Here is a 14,725-nt window from a genome sequence, read left to right as displayed (position 1 = left end):
AAAAATGTGTGGAGGTACTGGAACAATGTGTTTATAGTTTTTATACTGATGGCGATGATCGTATGTGTTTACTTTTAGTGAGATGGTAAAAAAAATGTGACAAATTGGATGCAACACAAGGATATGTGCTGTTTGTTTAGGTTTATTTGGTTTTTTTTATTTGCAGACAGTGATGCTTGTCTTTACCTAACCTTTATCTGTCTTTACCTGATCCTTGATTTGTCCCGTCATCTGTCTTTTCCTGAACCTTAATCTCTCTTTACCTGAGCCTTCATTTGTCAGATAGTGTGAGATACAGAAAACGCATGCACACACACACATGCACTCACACACACACACTCACGTGCACGTGTGCACATGCGCACACACACATACACACACACACACACACACACACACAAATACATTTTTGTTTTGTTCATCCGTTGCGTTTGTACTGCCTTTCTCTCATCTGAACTCACTACCTTTCTGTTGGTGCACACACACACACACACACACACACACACACTCTCTCTCTCTCTCTCTCTCTCTCTCTCTCTCTCTGTCTCTCACTCACTCACTCACTCACTCACTTTAGAAAAGAAAGTTCACAAAGCAAAAATCAACACTTTTTTTTTTGGTTCATCCGTTGCATTTGTACTGCCTTTGTCTTTTCTGTACTCACTACCTTTCTGTTGGTGTCCTAGGGTTCTGTTGCCTATGTGGCACAGCAAGCATGGATCCAAAACGACACATTGCAGAACAACATGCTGTTTAACAGTGATTTCAACCAGGAAAAATATGACAAAGTCATATACTCCTGTGCTCTTCAGCCTGATCTGGATATGTTACCTGCTGGAGATCAGACAGAGATCGGAGAAAAGGTATTCATGGTTTCGCACTGGATATATCTGTCAATACTCTGCTTATGAACAGTGTGCATTTGGATACTCTGCTATTGAACATTGATCAGCGAAAAGCTGTCATCGTTTCATACTTCACGTATCTGTCAATAATGTGCTAAAGAACAGAGATTGGAGAAAAGGTATCATGGTCACATTCTTGGTGTGTATATGGATAATATGCCAATGAAAAGTGTTCATACAGATACTCTGCTAATGGACAGTGATTGGAGAAGAGGTATGATCACATACTTGATATCTGTACATACTCTTCGATGAACAGTGCTCATATAATTCCTTGGACTCTGCTAATTAACAATGATAATAATAATGATAATAATAGATTGTACTTATATGGTGCAAACTCCCCATATAATTGACTTGAATTGCCTCACATGAAACAATACAGCTACCTCTGCACTTGAAAAAACAACACATGTATGTGTATTTATAAAAATCAAGATAACACTACAAATTTCATATATGAGCAATCACACACACACACACGCTTGCAGGCACACACACACGCACACACACACACGCACACACACATGCACTCAAAAACGCGCACACATGCACGCACATAAAAGAAATGCTCTACACACGCACATACATACAGAGCACATATACACATTAGTGCACACAAACATAAATACCCACTACATGATGGTTTCAGAAGAGGGTAAATTGGGGTGGGAAGGAGGAGAAATAATGCAAATAGCTGTGCTTCATCACACCCAAAAGCTTGTTTGAGCAAGTGGGTTTTCAAGTTTGTTTTAAAAGAGGACAGCGTTGGTTAAGTGATAAAGATCCAGAGGAAGAGAATTCCAGACAAGAGGGGCTTGATACTGAAAGGCCCTTTGGCCAAATGTCTAGTAATTGGAGAAAAGGCATCCTGGTCACATCCTTGATATATATGTGGATACTCTGCTAATGAACAGTGAGTGGAGAAAAGGTATCACTTGCATATAATTTGATGTATGTCTGGATATTTCAGTAACGCATAGTGATTGAAGAAATGGTATCATGGTCACATACTTGGTATTGTGTCTTTGGGAAAGGCACTTCATCATCATCTTTTCCTCACTCCACCCAGGTGTCACTGGGTTCCTGACCAGTGGAGGACGGTTAAGAGGGGCAGAAGGAGAGGATTGGGCCCCATGTCTTCCTATGCTGACCCCTAGACACAGTGAATATTAGATCACTGTTCTATGGTCAGCTATAAAAGCTATGGGAGCTTTACTCTTTGAACCTTTTTAATGTGTGTCATCAGGGCATCAATCTGAGTGGAGGACAGAAACAGAGAGTGAGTCTGGCCAGGGCCACCTACTATGATGCTGACGTCTACCTGCTGGATGATCCCCTCAGTGCAGTGGACTCTCATGTTGGCAAACACATCTTCGACAATGTTATCGGCCCAGAAGGAATTTTGAAGAACAAGGTGACAAGTTGCTTATTTATCGGGATTAAAAAGGGAAAGGTTGTTGTTGTTTTTTAAGTCTAAAATCGTCAAATTGGATTTAGAGACTAAATGAATCCACCAATCACGAAGGTACTCGCTGTATTTGTTTATTGAGGGACATAAGATATTAAAAAAAAGATAACATTTGAGTTGCAAGCCTTTCATTTCAGTCAGGCCTCATCACTTAAAACCTGAGGAGAAAATGATCTTGTAATATTAGTTTAATTACACATACTTAACCGTGACTTTTTTCATAGATACCCAACATTTGTTGTGAATAATTTATAGACTTTATGAATGGTGGACATATGAATGAAGGATTGATTTATCACTCAAAACATGAATGGATGGATGGATATGGATACTTATATAGCGCCTATCCTTGGTTGGAGACCAAGCTGTAAGCGCTTTACAAACACGGAGTCGTTTGCACAACAGGCTGCCTACCTGGATAGAGCTGACTGACAGCTGCAATTGGGCACTCCTCATCTGTTTCCTGTGTCATTCAATTGGGGTTTCAGTCCTGCACACTGAAGCGATGCAGAGTTTTTTCCCTTGCGGGGAGGGGTGCAGGGATGACATATCTGTTGTTTACAGGAGTCAAGTTGTGAAAACATGCTTCCTGTCGGGGCAGAAAGGCAATGGAGTATGATCCTTATTTGTCACACTCACATGATAACTGGCACCAGTGGGTGTGGATGTAATTCTGTGGAAAGGGAAAGAAATGTTTTTAACGTCATTTTAATTAATTTCCAATTAGTTAATTTAAGTCATTATCCTGCTATACCGTTACTTTCCATCAAAAAGCATCTTGCTTAAAAAAATGTGTATGTCTTGATTTTGAGTCATGATTATTACAAGCTTTCAGACTTTTCATTTGCATTGATATCAGAACTTTTCAAAATGGCTGCCCTGAAGATATACTGTAGTTGCTCAAAGGCATCACTGTGAATGGAGGATTGATCTGTCACCCAGACCCGAATCCTGGTGACACATGGGATTGGATTCCTGCCCAAAGTGGACAACATTGTTGTGCTGAAAGATGGTCAGATCTCCGAAGTGGGCTCCTTCGCCCAGCTCATGGACCACAATGGTGCCTTTGCCGAGTTTCTCCGGAACTACTTGTCTGAGGAGATGGACCATGAAGGCGGTGCGCTTGTTAACCCCGAGGATCTGGAAGGTGGGTGCAGCTGCGTATGTTGTAAGTGTCAGACCTGGCAGTCTTTAGTTCTTTTGAAGGAAATCTGCATCTTTGTGGTTTCATAGAAAAGTAAAAGAGATACTTCTGCCAGAAATAAAGAATGAAGCACTCTATTGTGTACATTGTGTGTTTATGTGCACCCACATGTGTTAGTATGTTGGTTTTCTTTTGATTTTTGGTTGTTGTTTAATCATGTCTGTAGATAATTACATTCAATTAAGCTTTTGAGTTTTATAGAATACTTTATTATTTGTAAAACAGTAGAAAATTGTGTATCATGTAAAATTACATAAATACATGATGCTTACGTGAAAGCAAATTACAAAAGCAGAAAGTTGAATGCATGAGGCATTCACAGTGATTGATTGTTAATAGTGAATCATGTGCATAACGTAGATTTAAGATGTGTATTATTTGGAAGGTTTAGAATCTTTGTGCTTCAAACTTTGCATATGAAGCGCATTAGGTTCTCTTGCAGTGTTATAGACGAATTCAGCTCTTCATTCCCAAAGAGTTTTGGTTGATTTTTCCCTTCTAATATGTATGAAATTGACAAGTGTGTGGTTGTGTGTGTGTAAACATCTGTGTAAAATGTTCTGTTTTAATTGCTTGAAGCAGACAGTAAAGTGTTTTGAATTTGAAGTAAAGATTTGTAATCTTGCATGCATGTGTTTGAATAAAACATATTTCATGCATGTTATGCTTTTGAGTTTTAGTTACTTCTCACTGTCTCAGTTTCATCAAACTGACATATTTCACTTCCAGATCCAAGTAGACATTACTGATTGTAGTCTTGAAGTAATTAGTCACATTATCAGCTGACAAAATTTCACACACACGCACACACACAAAATAGCATTGTTACTGTACATTGTCTACAATGGTCAGGGGTTTTTTTTGTTTGTTTTTTTGTTTTGTTTTTTTTTGTACATAATAATTTGCGGTGGGTGGTATTTCCAAAATAATGGTGTGTTTGTTTTTTTCTTCTCTCTCTCTTTTTTTTTTTTTTTTTTTTTTTTTTTAATATCTTTATCTGTTCTATTCATTGTTCAAATGCAGATTGGTACACAGGTGCTATTTCGAGGAAGCAAAGCATATTGTTTCGATCGAGTCTGGACATGAAGTATGTTGTTTTGATCAAATCTGGACAGATTCGTATCACAAAAGCTCGCAAGTTGGATAAGAATCTGAAGAGATGTAATCAAAATGACATATTTTATTACATGTAAAGTGTGTTCTTCCTCACAGCGCTGAGCATGGGTGAGGAAATCATTACACAGCTGTCATCCTCCACTGATGACACACGTGCTGGAGCTTCCATACTTCAGAGGTATCTCAGGTCCACTAATTCTCCAAAGAGAAAGTAACATGTTGTGTTGCTCATGCTCACAATACAAACATGGAATATGCATTTAAAAGATATGTACATGTTTAAGTGTTAAAGAGATCACATCAAAATTACATTGAGATTTCTAAGAAAAAGTTACATATTCAAGAATAATTAACAGTATTTACAACAACGATCTTATAATTTATTTACAAACTGACGGCATCTCTATGGGCAGAACGTGTTCATGTTTAACGAAAAGAACTTCTCTCAATATAAACTTTTAAGTGAGCTTTTCAAACTTAAGACTTTTTATATCACAAGCTGATTTTATCCAGGGGCTTTTTTTTCCCCTTAGTTCTTATGATTTCCCTGACTTATTATTCTTCATGATCATGAAAATGTTTTTATCACAGATGTATGTGTTCAAAACCATTTGTATATTTCTTATTATACTTTACAGATAGGATTTGTCATCTTGAAATTAGGCCATGAATGCCTTCTCTCCATCCCTTTCTCAGTCTGTCTTTGTAGGTCCTCTTTCTGCTTACCCAACCAAGTTTTTACCATTGTCCCAACTTGGATACAGTACTGTGTGCCTTCTGATTAGATTGGTTCGCACAAAAAACAACAGGTCAAAAGGGTCACAACTCTATTTGTCATCTTCCTTTTGGTCTGCAGACAAATTTCTGCACTCAGCCAGCGTCTGCGTTCAGCATCAGAAAACTATGGCAGCCAGGTGTCCATTTCCTCAGCGGGTGACAGCCACAGAAAACAGATGAGCGTGTTAGAGGAGGAAAAATTCATTGAGAAGCAAGCAAAGGAAAAGGACAAGCTTATCCAAGCAGAAAGCATGGAGACTGGTCGGGTTAGTGTCTTCAAATGGCTGTGCACATATTGTTGTCTTGGTGTTTGGAAAGAGAAAGAGTTTTTGGTGTTTTTGTTTGTTTTGTTTTGTTTTTTGTCTTTGGAAAGGTTTAAATTTTTTTTTCATGGGTTGTTGGGAAAGGAAATGTTCTTTATGTAACAATCTTGAGTATTCAGCAAGGAAATGTATTGATAGGATTATTAAGGATTATAGCTCTTGTAATCAGACATATTATGTAACAATCTTGAGTATTCAGCAAGGAAATGTATTGATAGGATTATTAAGGATTATAGCTCTTGTAATCAGACATAAAATAGGTTTGAACCATTTTTCTTTTTTCTCTTTCTGTTTATCTTGTGTGTGTGTACATGTGAAATTCGTGTGTGTCAGAGCACAGCTGTAAATGTAAATTTGATTTTAGATTTTTAGATGTAGATGTTTTAGTTTAGATGTAGCAATCACAAATTACCAGTTGGAGTTGGCAGGCATCCTAGCATTCCATGAGAACTGTGCATTACCCATAACTGATACAGATGTAACTGGAGATCAGGAATCTCCAAAATTTGATTGTGTGAGAAATCAGTTCAATCCTAAAAAGTACATGAAGCCAAAGTCAGTGTTTAGATTCTGGTATCTGTTCAAAGCTGGGGTGAATAGAAAGACATCCATCAGTCTCTGGAGACTATGGTGTTGCGCTCTGGGTGGTGATTCAGTTTCCCTGGGCAAGTGCTATTCTTTTTGCTGGGCAGGTCAAACTGTCAGTGTTTCTGACATACCTGAAGGCAGTGGGAGCACTTCTGTCATTCATCATCATTCTTTTCTACATCCTGTACAACGCCTCCAGCATTTATGCCAATGTCTGGCTGTCTGAATGGAGCAACGACGCCCGCCTTCCAAACGCCACTCAAGACACTGACCTTCGCAACAAGCGACTGGGGGTATACGGCGCCCTAGGCGTTTTGCAGGGTGAGGCAAGCTTTGGCTTGTTGCTGTTTTGGAAAGAGCTGGGTTTTTAGGCCAGACTTGAAAGAGCTGAATATAGGGATTTGAGAAAATGAAAGCGGGAGATTGTTCCAAGTGTAAGGTCCAAAGACAGAGAAAGAGCAGTGGTCAATTGTGGGGTGTTTAAATCTAGTAACACAGACACAGAGCGGGTCTGATCATAGAGAGTGAGTTGGGGTGTAGAGGTGAAGGCTGTCATATGGATAGGATGGGGCAGATTTGTTTATGCATTTGCAACAGCAAGTGCTGATTTAGTACTTTATTCTGTGGGAGTCAGGGAGCCAATGGAGAGATTGCAAGAAAGGAGTGATGTACTCAGATCATGTCTGAGGACAAATTGAGCAGCAGAGTTTTGTATGCGCTGAAGGGAGTGAATGGATGAAACAGGCAACCAGACTTGACAGAGTTACAGTAGTTGGGGCGAGACCAAATGAGAGAAGGACTAAAATAGTCCTTTGATTTTGATTAGAACACTTGCTCCTGATTGAGTGTTTTCATTTTTTCCATTTTGCAGACAAATGAATAGGTGTGTCTGTAAAGGGATTTAGATGTTGTGTGCCATTTGTTTTGAAATTGCCAAATGGTTTCTAGGACCTCAGACTGGCACAGACTTCTTAACTTCCACATGTTCAGAGAATAATGTCTGTCCACAATTATTCCTTCACTTCCGTTCCAAAAAGACAAAACAAGTCCTGTGCATCACTCCTTTTTACTAACAAGATTTACAGTAATGTAATAATTCATTCATTGAATCATTTTGTTTCCATAATCTACTACTGTTTTTCAATACTTATACCTGCTTTTGCTTTAAACAATGTGTGTGCATTCTTTTCTTCATTTTCATACTTTAAAGTTAAGAGTCTGTATATATTGATATTGACTGATTATATTCTGTCTTTACTTTTCATAATGTGCTTGTGCAGCTGTGTGTGCATTCTTTTCTTCATTTTCATACTTTAAAGTTAAGAGTCTGTATATATTGATATTGACTGATTAAATTCTGTCTTTGCTTTTCATAATGTGCTTGTGCAGCTTTACTAAATGTATTCTATGATCTATTCACTTTTTGTTTGTTTTTGTTGTTATATTCCGTCTTTACTTTTCATAATGTGCTTGTGCAGCTTTACTAAGTGTATTCTATGATCTGTTCACTTTTTGTTTGTTTTTGTTGTTAATGCATATTTTCTGACTCAGTTTCCTTCCATTATTGTTGATGCACATACACATACATGAAGCCATGGTGTGGCATGAAGAGAAGACAACCAGACCTGTCCTGCTGTAGGTGCACTGGTGATGCTGTGCTCTTGGTGGACGGCCATGGGTGGAGTGGCCGCCTCCCGCCTTCTCTTCTCCCGTCTCGTGTCCTCTCTGCTGCGCTGCCCCTTGTCTTTCTATACAGTCACACCCCAGGGGCGCGTGCTGAACAGATGTAGCGAGGACGTGGCTGAGTTGGACTATGTCGTCCCCTTCACCGTGCGTTCCATGATGAACTGTGTTCTGTCAGTGGTGGGAACACTGGTGGTGATCGCCTACTCCACCCCTCTGGCTGCGTGCACCCTGCCGGTGCCGGCTCTGGGCTATTGGGCAATTCAGGTAGGGTGGTGAGAGTCCTCTCCCCAGCAATCCCCCTATGATCACTGTCCACGCTTCTGTATCCCCCTATCCTCCGAACTACCTGTCGCAGTTTCTCTCTGCTTCCACAGACGATTCTGCCCACACTTGGATTCCTGCGAGTCAGCACAGCACAGACAGTTTCCCGTAAACTTATCTAAAGGGTGGTTTTGGACAGGAATGAAAACATCAAACAACAAAAGCGGCTCTTTAATAACATTTACCAGCTTGACAGTCTCTAAGCTTTTCGTTCCTGTCGGCATTCTAGAAGCTTAGTCTTGCCGCTTCACAGCCTGCCCTCACCCTCCCACTTTGCTCACCCTCTGCTACACAGCATTTGCAAAATGTTGGGTTTTAGCGCTGATGACCATTTCTTGCCCTCTGCCCTGGACAGGCCCTGCCATGATCACCATTCCATCCTCCAGTCTCCTGCGGCAATCACTGGTCAAAGCATTGAACTGTGCTGTTTGATTTTCAAGTTTATTTTTATCAGATAAGTTTTAAAGTTTTAAAAGATTCCATACAGTTAAGAGTTTTGTGTCTGTTGCTGACCTCACCTTTTTGTTTTTTTCTTGTGGTCATCCCATCTTCTGTGTGTGTCTTGATCAGTTCCCAATGCCAGCACTTCACCATCCTGCTTTCTATACTATCCCAGCCTTGACATGTTTTTGTTTTGTTTTTTGTTTGACCTGGGAGTTTGAACATATGTAATCTGTGTAATAGGAAAAGCATGTTAGAACAAGAGCAAAAACCTGAGGGCTTCCTAAATCTGTTGTATCCGTGATACTTATGTGGAGTGATGGCCTAGAGGTAACGCGTCCGCCTAGGAAGCAAGAGAATCTGAGTGCGCTGGTTCGAATCACAGCTCAGCCACCGATGCTTTCTCCCCCTCCACTAGACATTGAGTGGTGGTCTGGACGCTAGTCATTCGGATGAAATGATAATCCTAGGTCCTGTGTGCAGCATGCACTTAGCACACGTAAAAGAACCCATGGCAACAAAAGGGTTGTTCCTGACAAAATTCTGCAGAAAAATCCACTTCAGTAGAAAAAACAAATAAAACTGCACGCAGGAAAAAATACAAAACAAGAGAGGCAAGGCCTTCAAGACTCATTTGTGATACACTTTTTTAAAAAATCTAATGTGATACACTTAAAAAAAATCTAATAGTTAAAACGTGTTCTGTATTTGTTATTATAAAGCTTCGGGTTAAAAGAAAAAGAAAAGAAAAAGTCCTAACAGCAGACTCAAACCCCGCATGTTCAGGTGAGAAGAAACTGTCTTACCCATTACACTATCGTGGGTCCTTAACTGACGTTAAAAAATATAACATTTAACCCTTTGAGCCCTGAGTTCCTGAGCAATTTTAACCCTTCCGCCTGAGCTCATGAGCCAGAATTTGCAAATAATTGGTATTAAACCCTTCGAGCCCTGACCACTGCTTTACCGGTAGCAGAGAAAAATGACATAATGCCCAGCCACCGGTTGAGCAGTGTGTCAACACTTGAAGCGTGCAGAGTCTCAACCTGGCCCGTCAGGGCAGAAATCAGGGACAAAACATGCGAGAAAACAACTGTACACAACGCAGCAAGTAATTGATATGCTTGATGATTTATCGGAAGTAGAGTATGACAATGATTACTCTGATAGTGAGGTGGAATTCGAATCGGATGATTTTGCTACAGATAGTGATGTTGAAAATGAATCTGAGCATGCAGAATCGATCTTTTTTATCCAAAGCACATGCACAAAACACAGTGAAAAGGCGCAGTAATGTTGGTACTACATTCGCTGATGTCAGAAGATTATGGTTTTTCTGAATGGCTTTTCAGTATAAGTCAACCAATAGCAAAACACGACACAAGTGTTTACGCACCATTCAACCGGTGGCCAGGCATTATGCCACCCCTCCCCACCACCAGTAAAGCGGTGGTCAGGGCTCAAAGGGTTAAACATGCTTTTTTAAAGGTTGATAAATCGATTGCGGTATTCGCAGTGAGAACGCTGTTTAAATCATATTATTCTGGTGTATCTTGGGCATTCAAAAAATCTCTAAGGGCAATTATAAATTCTTTTTTAGTCCGTGTTAAAGGAGACGTGGCTATCGCCGCAATCACACTGCAATCTTTAGCCGTTTTCTCTGGATCTAGATAGATGTACAAGTTTAGTTACACCCAGTTGACACGGTCGATTCAATTTCTCTTTTATATTCATTCTAGTTCTGTAGTTTTAAAGTTGATAGGAAAATTGAGTATTTTGTTGAACTAATAACATGTAGAGCCAAGTAAAGTACTTCTAAATGTCGTATGAAGTGAAAAGGACTTCATTTTGAGAAAAGTCAAAATTGGAAATTTTTAAATTTCATCAATTCAAGGGTATTAACTCTCATGGTTTATTATTTTTAACTGTGAATTCCGACTGATTCTGTGGATATTTTTTTGGCAGTTTGGGGCATAATCCAGTAAGTGATGAGGTGTTCACAAATCTTTCTTTGAATAAATGTTGAACAGTCTCCTTCTCCAGCTTTCCATCACATGTTATCGTGTATTGTCGATTGAATATAGGATTGAATGGGCAGGTCAACAACTTGAAACAAAATGGCGTCGTTCGCGTTCATGAAGAATATGAGCACGCACTTTGAATATGTATAAATATGTGTACGCAATTGATTTTTGCCCATGACCTTCAGGGCTCAGCCAGTAGATCTATATAGTCCACTCGTAGTATTGATTTTAGTATTTTCCGAAAAAGACCACTTAGGCGAATGAACATAGTGAAAGCCCTGTACACTGAGAGTGAAACACACAAGCTTTTTATGTATTGAGTATAGTTTCAAAATATAATGTTTAAGATGAGAAAGATCAGTTTAAAGCAAATTAAGCCCCGTAGCATTAATTACAGATTAATTTCCCTTTTTTACTATCTTAACCACAGACATGCAAAATAAATATAACTTCCATGCTTAGCAAAAGAAGTTCCTGTTTGAACAAAAAAATGATAAAAATGACTGCTCTTGTTGTGTCAGAATATCAGATCAAAGTGCCAAGTTTAGAGAATAAAAAATAAAATAAATATAACAGTAAATTCAGTTTGCATATAATTTGCCTTCTTTTTTTTCTTTTTTCGTGCCCATCCCAGAGGTGCAATATTGTTTTAAACAAGATGACTGGAAAGAACTGAATTTTTCCTATTTTTATGCCAAATTTGGTGTCAACTGACAAAGTATTTGCAGAGAAAATAGCAACGTTAAAGTTTACCACACACACACACACAGACAACCGAACACCGGGTTAAAACATAGATTCACTTTGTTTACACAAGTGAGTCAAAAATGGGTGGCACTGTAGTATAGTGACGCACTCTCCCTGGGGAGAGCAGCCTGAATTTCACACAGAGAAATCTGTTGTGATAAAAAGAAATACAAATACTTATTTGAAAACACTTATTTGAGTCCACTGGCCTGTGCTGTTTATTGATATTGTGCATGTTTGGTGGGTTTATTCAGTTCCAAGCTTGAGCAGTAGTCGTGTATGAGCATCATATCTAATACCTCTGACCTCAAAATCCTGGAAAGGGTAACAGTGTCTCTCACTCTGTGAGGAGGACTCCTGTGTTTGTGTTGGCATTAAGAACATTTTGCTTTGCCTTAGCAGTTTTGTTGTTTTGGGGGAGGTTTATGCAGTAGTGTTGTACTCTTATTGTTCATGTTCTGTTGCAAGTAGGCAACAGCTGATCTTATTGCATGCATTTCAGCGTCTCTCCCCCTCCTTACCCCAACCCTTCAGTTCCCCCTTCCACTCACACACACACACACACACACACACACACACACACACACACACACTCACTTTGTTTCCAAGTCTTTTTTTTTTTTAAACAAGTTATTTGGATCGTGTGTGAACATCAGATTTTAATTGGTATTGGGCACTGTGCCTGAACATTACTTTTTAATAACTGTTGGGCATTGTCACATTGCTTCTCATGGCCAAATTTGATCTCTCTTGGAAATTTGGTAACAAGATTTAGTTGAAGTTCTGGGTGAATGTGTTCAGATTTAGAGGAAGAATGCTGTTAGATAGAAGATAATTTGAGAGATGGACTTGAGTTTTGTTGTTGTTGTTTTTTTTATACTCCACATGATACAATGAGAGTGAATTGATTTTAAGTGATTCGTCCCAGCAACATAAAAACAAGCGTACAGTTTTGCTACCACCCCCTCACCTCCCCCTTCCAGCTCCAAACTCAAGAAACAAAAAATAAAAGAAAGAAAAAAAATGTCAAAAAACTAAATGAAGTGTATGGATAAGAAAAAAAGTTTGAGATTTAAAGCAGATATGCAGTCAACTGTTATTGATTAAATGATGAATTCTTTTGTACAGTACTAGGTCATTTTCCACAGATTAACACTTTAGATATAGTTGTCAGCTTAACAATGGAACAGCATCTTTTTGTCTTTGTGTGTTTGTGTTTGTTATACATTTTTTGTTAAACTTCTTTTTGTTCGCCCTCTCTGTGTAGCCTGTGGCACATGTAATGGGTTTCTCTTTCCCTCTACATTGCTAGTATTTATGCGATCACTTATCTGTTACACTTGATCACTGTCAGTTTTCTGCCATCTTAAGTTTTTTTATTTTGTTTTTGCATTTCATCTTCCTTTTTCTTAGTATTGAACAGCCTCTTTTTTTTCTTTTTATTTTAAGACAAAAGACAATACCAGAAGGAATGTGCTTTTATTTTATTGATCAAGTATGAACCCAAGTGATATTAAGTAACACATATTTTGGAACATGTGTTCAGAGAACATTGTAAATTTTACTCAATTTTTTACTGTCTTAAAGTGCACCAAGGGATGATCTTCAGTGTAGATAACAAAATTGAGAGCAAGGAAATATGCTTGAGCTCCTCACTCAGAACCATTTTCATTGCAAGAAAACCCTAGCGTTATGCTGTTGTAGTTGAGTCTTCTTTCTCTGGTTTTGAAGATCCTGACTGGCAACAACTATCACTCACATGTGGTCATACTGTACAAAGTCAACTGGTTCTGACTGGCAAAAACTATCACCCGCATGTGGTCATACTATACAAAGTCAACTTTTGATGGCTTCAGATTTGAGGATTAAAAGCCAGCTGAACTATGTATATACCAGAAAAGGGATTTTGTTAGCACTAACCTCAAGACATTGAACACTGACTGCTGTCTTGTGTTTCTAAGGTGCATGATGTCTGTAGTGTTGTTGTTTTTTTCACTGTCACGCATCGCCTTAGCTGCATATTGTGTGGAGGTTCTGTTGTCTGTGTAGAACCATTTACAAAGCATCTGAAGTACCTTGCAAACCTGTGAATATCTGTTATAATCATGAGAGTTTATCAGTTATGTGCCAGACCAACTTTGTTTTTGTTAATTTCCCCTCTTTCAGAAACTTTCGTCTGAGAAACCTTACCTCTAGATTCAAGAAGTAGCACCTGTCCATTTGTGGCTTTAAAAAACAGTCTTTGATCTGGCCAAGGGTATGTTCCAAATATTCCATATTTGTCAGAATTCTTTGAGTGAACAAGATCATCATCCAAGTGCACAGAAAACGGAGGAAAAGAAGTCCAACATTGTTGTCTGCACGAACCTCTGAAATGCTGACACAGTCTCATTGGCATCCTTGTGTATTTCAGTAGAGCCATGGTTGTGGCAAATGCAGTCTTGTGGCGATCTCTGGTTGAAAAGCTCATTGACAGTGGTCACTGGCAAGATCCAGCATAGAATGATACTGAGATTCATCCAGAGTATCAAAGCTGCCTGCCATGCAAGGTAGGGGATATCAATCACCCACTGTCTTGACACTGAAATGCCTGTACATATCTTTGACGATGACTACCAAGGACAGCATATGGGCTCTCAGCCTCTGGCTTTCCGTCATATGGTTGTGCTGTAGCAGTCACCTGGGTTGACACAGTCCTGAGTCTTCTTCACTTTGAACTTCTCTCTGAAGCCCAGTTTAGGAGGACTGCTGAAAGTTGTGGATGGATATTGGTTGTGGTGACAGCGGTTCCAAGCATACTTGAAATGTTGCAACCTTTTAATTGCTTCAGTTGCTTCTGGTAAGAAAGAGTGTGGTTGTCTTGAAGGACTGTTACTTATTACTTCCCTGTGTTGAGATTTTTTCTCTTTTTTTTTTCTTTTCTTTTTTTAACAGGTCAGCAAATACATCCGCACTTTATTCAGCTACATTGTGTCCAGCGGTCACTTGGTTAAAACGTTAAGCACCTCTCTATGAGTTTGCATGTACACACACACACACACACACACACACACACACACACACACACGTAAGAATAAATACATGCACACAGTCAGTACAGATGCTCATAGGGAGATAACTAA

The 14,725-nt window shown here is 39.2% G+C and overlaps 1 protein-coding gene across 1 annotated transcript in view; it reads left to right on the top strand.

Annotated features, from left to right (window-relative positions):
• Positions 1–14,725, top strand: part of LOC143279402 (multidrug resistance-associated protein 1-like) — a 64,200-nt gene that overhangs the window by 30,042 nt on the left and 19,433 nt on the right. The window contains exons 17-22 of the mRNA XM_076583476.1: positions 687–863; positions 2,155–2,322; positions 3,319–3,523; positions 4,793–4,874; positions 5,553–5,739; positions 6,489–6,705. Of these exons, the coding sequence (XP_076439591.1) occupies positions 687–863; positions 2,155–2,322; positions 3,319–3,523; positions 4,793–4,874; positions 5,553–5,739; positions 6,489–6,705 (1,036 nt within the window). The remainder of the gene's footprint in view (positions 1–686; positions 864–2,154; positions 2,323–3,318; positions 3,524–4,792; positions 4,875–5,552; positions 5,740–6,488; positions 6,706–14,725) is intronic.

This window comes from Babylonia areolata, chromosome 1 (genome assembly GCF_041734735.1).
Source record: "Babylonia areolata isolate BAREFJ2019XMU chromosome 1, ASM4173473v1, whole genome shotgun sequence".
NCBI classification, from domain to species: Eukaryota; Metazoa; Mollusca; class Gastropoda; order Neogastropoda; family Buccinidae; genus Babylonia; species Babylonia areolata.
The sequence above is the reverse complement of the archived record's forward strand: the minus strand, read 5'-3'. Positions and strand labels throughout refer to the sequence as shown.